Raw genomic sequence first — 8,837 nt, forward strand, 5'->3', positions numbered from 1 at the left:
CTTATATCTTGCGAGAGGTTTTTCTATCTACGGGAAAAATATACCGTTATGCCCTCTAGTGGTGTAAGCGCAAATAGGGTTTGTATGATACAATTTAAGAATATTTTCTTTATTTCATATACTATTCTTAACAAAAGATCATTAGAGGGGAATATTTTGAATTTTTTAGAATATTTTATTGGAGGAAAGCTTTAGAAGGAATTCTTCTAAAATAGAGAACACAATTTTTTTGGTGCTCGAATCGAAATTTATAAGAGCAATTTTATTTTATAACCCTAACAGCATATGTAGATTCTAAGAACGTTCTGAGAATATCATAAACGTACATTGCGTATATTCTGAGAACATTTGCGCTTTCCAAGAAGAAAGTACAGTAAATCGGAGAAATTGACCCGAATTTTCTTTGAGGTCATTATATCATCGGCAAGTACTATAAATAGTATGTAACGGACTCTCTTTAACTCACTAGTTGGCTGTCAGAAAGTGGATATCTTAATCTGCGTCGGTGAGTTAGAAAACATTATTATAGTTGATAAAAATTATATTAATATTAAATGTTAATTAAATGTTAATTAAAAACAATGAGAAAGGATAATTAGTGTGAAAGAAAACAAATCTTGCTGACATAAAGGAAATGATCAGATCTTTTTGTGGAGTAACATACTCGATTCATAGATTCTTGATAGTAATTATTAAGTTTTTTATCGATGAATTGCAAGTGTGTGAAACATTATAGCTAACTATCTAGTGTTAAATCGCAATCAAGAATTAGAAGAATTAAAACACGAAGATGGCCCAACAGATTCCAAAATATGAGCTTTTGTCAGAGACGAAAACGAAAGAAATGCTGCAGATGTTCAAAGGCGAAAGGACAGGATGGGTTTTTGTGGGACCAAAAAAATATTTTTTTCCATATAAGTGGATACAACAGGGTACTGGTTTCTACAATTTCAAAGCCAGGCCAGACGACACTTGGGTGGTATCTTATCCTAGATCAGGTATATGTCAATTGCTGCAGAACTAAGTGTAATAAATGTAATTGTGATTTGTTGATTGACATATACAGAGTGTCCCGTAATTAGTGAAAAACCTGCTGATGACAGATTTTTGAAGTCGATTTTTCCTCAGCGAAAATATCGGGAGACGTCATCAAGTTTCCAATTTTTTATCATTGCATATCTTTGTAATTAAGCCTTAAATTAAAAAGCTATTAAAGTAAACTCTATCTGAAATTAACTGAAGAATGTAGTTTTAGTAATTTTTTAACTCCAAAAAGTTTAGTTTGCAAAAAGCGTCTCTTCTTCAATCACTTATAACTCGAAAATTATTGGTGCCTTGACATTTTTGATGAGAAAAAATCGTCGTCAAATGATCTTAAGAATCTGCCATTAGCAGATTTTTCACCAATTACAGGACACTCTATATTTATATTTTTAATATGACAATAATATATTTTACACTCAAACAATAAAAATGTCAAAAGAAAAAGACATTGCAAAGATATTTATCTTTACAGATATGTTTCAATTAAAAAGTTCCGGTTCTTTATATTTTTAAATTAGCATCCCAATATTTTTCAAGCGTTTTTATTAATTTTTAATATTTCATGACTATGTGCGCTAGAATTTAAAAAAATTTTTCAGTTTTCCATAACTATGAGTTATCTTTTTAAATTAAATATTTTATTAATATTGTTTGACCAAGATAAATAAGAAATTATATGTTTTTCAGGAACTACGTTGACACAAGAGTTAGTTTGGCTGCTATGCAATAATTTAAATTTTGAGTTGGCGGAAAAAAAATATTTGGCCGAGCGTTTTCCTTTTCTCGAGTATGTGACAAAAATATTTTTATGTAGCATGTATACATATTACAATAAAAAAAAAGTAAAAAAAAAGTGCTATTTTTATTTTTTTTATTTGTATTAATTTTTAATTTTTATATAATTTTTTATTTTGATATTGTAATTTTTGTAAAATATAATGTAGAAAATTAAAACAACTATTAAAATATTTTAATAAGTTTTATTTTCACTTAGCATAATTTTTTGACATCATTAATTTTTGTAAGATATATTTTTATTGTAAAATAACACGATTTTGGAGATAAATTTTTTTTACAGTTAATACATAGTTTTTTACGCGGGAATAAGCATCTTTTTTTTACTTACTTAAAAATCATTATTCAATTATTACGAATAAAGGTTTACTTTCTCTCGATCAAATGCGTTTTTTTTTAAACAGTTAGTTTTAACGAAATAAAACAAGAATACCGTTTTCTTAGAGAAAGATGTGAAGAATCTAAAAATATAATTTAAACATAAAAAAATCTATCGGCTTTAAAGTTTTGTAAGTTAAAAGACTTACAGGTGATTCGATTTTGGCTCTCCGAGATGATATAAAAAATCTATCACACTATTTTAAAGATCTTCACTTAATAATAAAAAAAGTTCTTATACATTATTAAGATTTACAAAGTAATATAAAAGTTATTAAAAAAAAATGATTCTTAAATTTAAACTTTAAAGAAAAATGCAATTTAGAAAAAAATTTTATAAAAACTTATGAGATTATTTTTACCTGTTCTACACCTGTTCTGTTGCCCACGAGAAATTGCTACGTCCTTTACCAGGACGTTCTGTATATCATACAAAGCATTACATATATGTGTAAATTCTTATAATTTTTGATTATTTTTTATCATTTGATCTGTACATACATATCTTTTCAGATTTAGCCTGCTTCATCATTCCGAGGTGACCAGCGAATTTCTTGAAAACAATAAGGACGATCCCATCAAACAGCAATTATGTCTTGACATAGCTAAGCCTGGCTATGAGATTGTCGCCGCGATTCCATCGCCCAGGTTTATTAAGACACATTTTCCCTTCAGCATGTTGCCAGGACTTTTAGATGTTGGTTGCAAGATTGTTTACGTGGCTCGTAATCCTAAAGATGTTGCTGTTTCTTTGTTCTTTTTGGATAAGGCATTCAAAACTCAGGGTTATATCGGTAACTTTGCCGCCTTTTGGAACTACTTTGAAACCGACCTTAGTAAGTAGAATAAAATCTAGAGAAAAAAGATCTCTGTATTGCATTATAGATATTCTTGTTATTTAACTTATAATTGACATAAATATTAAGTTTTTATTTCTTTTTATACACAGATTTATTATATTTTTAATGATAGACGTTTCTATTTTTTTTTTTTTGTAATTATAAATTTTTGTGAGCATGCAAGTTAATTTACATAATTTTAAGAAATGTATACAACTTTTGTGTTTAATCTTAAATATTTTTATGTATTGTAATTTTTTGATTAATGAGATTTTATATTGTTAAAAACAATAACAAGGCTTTTTGAATATCTGTCAAATATCTTTAAAACTTTGAGTTAATTTTTTTTATAAATATAATAATTCTTGTTGAAAGACATTTAAATTTTGAAGAAATCTAGAATCACAGAATAGTCTAGTTTTATAATCACAATATGAGATATATCAAACAAATGAGTGGTTAAGAATCGCGAATGTATAAATATAATTTCTCCATTTTCAAGCAATATATCTATCTTACTATCTGATAATAAAATCTGTTTCTTATATATTTGTTACTTAAATAATTTCTTATCAACGTGAAAGGGATTCTTAATTATTTGTTTTTCTAGTCCCATGGTCACCATACTGGTCCCACTTGAAGGAAGCTTGGAGCATGAAAGATCATCCAAATCTTCTTTTTTTGTTTTACGAAGAAATGACATATGTAAGCATATACTCTATCTTTATTTTCAAACATGCGCTTTATACATATATATATTTTAAACATATATCTAATATACATTATTAATTATTTATTTTAAACTTTTTAAGCTTAATATATACAGAGTCTCTTGTAATTGGTGAAAAATCTATTAATGGCAAATTCTTGAGATCATTTGGAGACGATTTTTTTCCTCAGGATTTTCTTCGAAAATGTTGAGACATCCATAATTTCCGAGTTATGAGCAATTGAAAAAAGGGCACTTTTCACAAACTAAACTTGAAGTTAAAAGATTACCAAAACGCATTCTTCAGTTAATTTCAGATAGAGTTTACTCTAATAAAATTTAAAAAATAGGCAAAATTTAGCCAGCTGTAACTTAGTTTTCATCAGTTATGGGACACTGTATAATATATATTTAAAACAATTGATAAACAGGCTCAATAATTAAAACTAATAAAAGGTAAAAAACGTAAGGAGTAATAGAACCAAATATTATGACATAATTAAACATAAAAATAAAATTAAAAATTAAAGGTTTATTGCTAAGTCAATAAGTTTACAAAATGACAAATTATCGCAATAAATAAAGATTGAAAGAATCAAAATAACAATGAATAATAAAAAAACGGTAAAGGAAATTAAAATATAATAACGGTTTACAACAAAAAAGCGAACGTTTCGGCTTGATTATTCAAGCCTTTTTCAGCGTAAAGAAATGAGACGGAACGCAAAAGTAATAATTGTAATCAAACAATGTACATAATAAATTAAATTAAACCGCAAGAAGTCAGAGGTGTAAAAAATTGTTTATATATAATAAAGTAATTTGGAATCATATTTCACTGTCTAAGTTTAATAACAATAAATAAACTGAGTGTCCTAAAGTAACAACCTGTATTGACCTCTCTAATTGGTTGGTTAAGAGGTATGCACCGAAATTAAAATAAAATTCTTGTAACATCTTTTGATTTTATGATGTAAATGGAAGATGGTAAATCTAAGACAAGTAACAAGAACTAAAGTATAAGAATTCGACGATAAACTCGTGTAGGAAAATTACAAGTATTTCAACAATCAGCAATTAGCAAATTCATATTTTACTTACTTAAAAAATTATTAATATGATGTATAGGTGACCATGAACGTAGTAAAGAGTTGTTCTAATGAAGGCATTCAACACAGGGGACGGTGAACTAATGTCGAAATTCGTCTATTAAGAGCGTTATTTATACTTGTTGGTATTGAGGTAGCGGAGCAGAGAGTTTGTCAATAATGTTATTATATAAATCGGGTAAACATTATCGGTCTGCAGATTTAAGCTGTTATGTTGTTTTTTAATATGTAACATTTCAGAAATAAGGCGTTTATTGTAATGAGACTCAACGTCTAAAACACCAACATCGTTCCACTTAAACTCATGATTGAAATTAATTCTATGTTCCGTGATAACAGATTTGGTATTCTCTACAGATGGGTGTTCTTGTGTATGTGTTGTCTATGTTCTTTTATTCTTGTGCTTAGTTTTCTACCAGTCTGTCCTACGTAAGAAGCGTCACAATCATTGCAATTTATAATAGGTAATATAAGTAGAACGACCAAACTAGCCAATAATGTCTTTATTTAATATTACGACGACGTTTCGACCATTTGGTTGTGGTCTTTTTCAAGTTTAAATTCGAGTGAACAAAGATATATAACAATGTGTTATACAAGTTTGACAAGACGTGTTCCGTCACTTGTTGGTTCGTCATATCAATATCTACAACAGCGAAATGTTTAATTAACTTCTACTTGTACAACACATTGTTATACATCTTTGTTCACTCGAATTTAAACTTGAAAAGGACCACAACCAAATGGTCGAAACGTCGTCGTAATATTAAATAAAGACATTATTGGCTAGTTTGGTCGTTCTACTTATATTACCTATTATTAATTGATTACTAGAGATTTGAATCTAATAATTTTAAAAATTACAATTTATCTTGTAAACAACGTTAGTATTGGAATATTTAGGAATCTTGTCTTTATGTACTTTCATAAAATTGTTCAACTTATTAAAACTTAAGTATGAAACTGTAGTGTCAGCGTCTCTAAAAATATTTTTGAATTATTCAGTTAAAAAAGGTAAATATGGAAGAGTGAAAAATGAGGATTTTTCTTTTTTAGGTATATTATTATCAAGGTTAGCGTATTTTTTTCTTTGAAATAAAAATTTTAACCGATGATTAATTATGTTACAAATAAATTTGAGTGGGTATCTGTTATTTAATAATATGTTAATAATGGAACAAGTATTTTTTGAATGGAAGCGCGGGTTTGATAATGAAAAAGCTCTGTCAATAAGTCCAATGATAGTGTCTCTCTTCTGACATATCGGGTGTTGAGAGAAAAAATTCAGGTATCTGTCAGAGCAAGAATGTTTTTGAAACCAGTCAAAGATTAATCTATTATTACTAACAATTAGGGTAGTATTAAGAAAGTTCAGCTTATTATTTGATTCGATTTCCAAAGTGAACTGTAGTCTCGGATAGAGCGAGTTGAAAATAGACAATGTGTGATTTATCATATTAGAAGGAGCAGCCAGTATTATGTCGTCCACGTAACGATAGTAAAAAGGTGGAGTAAAAAGTATCGATTGTAAAGCCTTCTCTAAATCTTGTAAAACTATGTCTACTATGATAGGAGAGAGGGGGGAACCCATGGGAGTACCATAAGTTTAACGGTAAAATAATCTATTAAAGGTAAAAAGATAAAGTTAAGAATTAGTTTCAATGCATCTAGAAATTCAGACTTAGGGAGATCACAATTTTTCTCAATAAGATACCATCTTTTTGTAACGCTATCAATCGCAAGATCAATAAGAATATTGGTGAAGAGAGAAACAACATCCAAAGATATAAGTCGATGATTGCTTTTTAATTTCAAATTAGACAATTTATCGACAAGGTCAAAACTATTTTTAACATGACTTTTGGCTGGAGGGAAGCTCTTTACTATAATTTTGTGTAAAAAAAGCACTAAATTATACAGTGGAGTATTAACGGAAGAGACAATTAATCTGAAGGGGCAATTAACCTTCTGAACCTTAGGAAGACCATAAGCTCTCTAGGAAGAGAACCTTCACTGAAGGAAAGAGAACGATAGCAAACCAGGGAAATATATTGTTTGTTTTTCCATTTTTTTAAAAATAAGTACGTGTTCTTATCTTCCAATAAATATTCAATTTTTTCAATTACTTATCTCTGTCCAATACTACAGTAATATTTCCCTTGTCAATTTGAGTTAAAATAAGATTCGGGTTGTTCTTCAAAAACTTATTCGTAGTGTTGCTCAATTTTGAAAGTTTAAAAATGTGAGGATTATGCGGATATCGGTAAGAAGGTAATGAATTTAAAATATTAACAAAACGCGACCTCTTATAATTATGCGCTTTTCAGGTGGTAGTCTTTTTATATTGTTTTCAAAATTTTTAATAAAATCAATGGTAAGGTTTGAAATATTGTTTGTTGGTAAGCTAAAGTTGTAAAGTAGTAAAAACTAGTGATATTTTCTGGTATGGTTAAGGACGAATAATTGATAAACCATTTGGTGTTTACTGTAAGTAAGTCATATCGAGTTTTTGAGAAAGGTAAGGGCTCAATACGGACTTCCATATTATTAGGTGTATAAAGTGGTCGAAAATTATCGGAAGAAGGAAACCTATCATGTGTATTTATGTTCAGTGTCGATCTATCTGAAAATGAATGTGAGTAAAAATAGTGCATAGGTTTAATTTTAAATATTCCGTTTTGTTTATTAAGGTTGGAGGCAAATTTTTTATCTAATCTTGCCCGTGTTTTGGAATAATAAGAAAACAAAGGAGCACTCTGTTTATTGAAAAAACCAAAGGCTTGAATAATCAAGCCAAAACGTCCGCTTTTTTTGTTGTAAACCGTTATTATATTTTAATTTTCTTTACCGTTTTTTTATTATTCATTGTTATTTTGTTTCTTTCAACCTTTATTTATTACGATAATTTGTCATTTTGTAAACTTATTGATTTACTTAACAATAAATCTTTAATTTTTAATTTTATTTTTATGTTTATAATTATGTCATAATATTTATCTCTATTACGCTTTACGTTTTTTACCTTTTATTAATATATATTTATTTTATTTATTTATTTATTAACTGATTTCTCCTTTCTCTTCACTTCCAAAACTCTTATGTGATGCATATACTGAAATAAAAATATTAAATGTTTTTCAGGATTTTCTAAAGACGATTAAGAAAGTAGCAAAATTTTTAGGCAAAACATACACTGACAAAGAGATAGATAAAGTGGCAGATTATTTAAAGATTACAAATTTCCGCAACAATCCAATGGTAAACAACTCTGAGTTATCTGCCTGTGGCATTGTAGAAGAAGGGGAATTTATCAGAAAAGGTGGCATTGGTGGATGGAAGAATGTTTACTCAGGAACTCGATGAAAGAGCAGACAAATGGATTGAACAGAATCTCAGAGATACTGATTTGCGTTTCCTATTTTTTAATAATAATAAAGACAATAACAATTAAGGAGTTAAACATTTGATTAAAAGAATATTGATGTTAAAGTTTGATTGTTTAATGAATGCATTTATTTATTTATATTTTTTCTAAGAGCTATATATTTTGATCAAATAATTAACTTATTTTATTATAAAAATTCCTTTATAATTTTATTACTTGTTAAGCCGTAAAAATATCCATCAAAAAGCTTTAACAAACATGTTTGCAAACATTTTGTGGATGTTTAAAACATTTTCATTTAATAAACTAAACGATTAATAATAACAATAGAGTAAAGTAATGTAGTGTATAGTAATTGATATGACAGGTAATATAGATAAAAATAAAAAATTATATACATGAGATTAAAATTATGTAATTGTGGATGTAATGAACTAATTAATTTAATACATGTTTATGTACACAATGATCAAGTTCTGTTACAAGCGACGTAATGAAATAAAAATGTAATCGGGGATACGATGCTCAGTGCTTTTATTATAAAACTTCGGAGATGTTGCTGAGGCCGAGTACAGACG

At 28.0% G+C, this 8,837-nt stretch overlaps 1 protein-coding gene across 1 annotated transcript; it reads left to right on the plus strand.

Moving 5' to 3' along the window:
- Positions 1-249: 249 nt before the first annotated feature.
- On the plus strand, positions 250-8,438 carry LOC140675638 (sulfotransferase 1C4-like). Its single transcript, XM_072910232.1, is given in 7 exon segments — positions 250-505; positions 767-998; positions 1,732-1,831; positions 2,731-3,053; positions 3,667-3,761; positions 8,016-8,215; positions 8,217-8,438. Coding segments are annotated over 6 exon segments (1,035 nt in total). The 5' UTR covers positions 250-505; positions 767-790; the 3' UTR covers positions 8,326-8,438.
- Positions 8,439-8,837: the final 399 nt, after the last annotated feature.

Source organism: Anoplolepis gracilipes, unplaced genomic scaffold (genome assembly GCF_047496725.1).
Source record: "Anoplolepis gracilipes unplaced genomic scaffold, ASM4749672v1 Contig20, whole genome shotgun sequence".
NCBI classification, from domain to species: domain Eukaryota; kingdom Metazoa; phylum Arthropoda; class Insecta; order Hymenoptera; family Formicidae; genus Anoplolepis; species Anoplolepis gracilipes.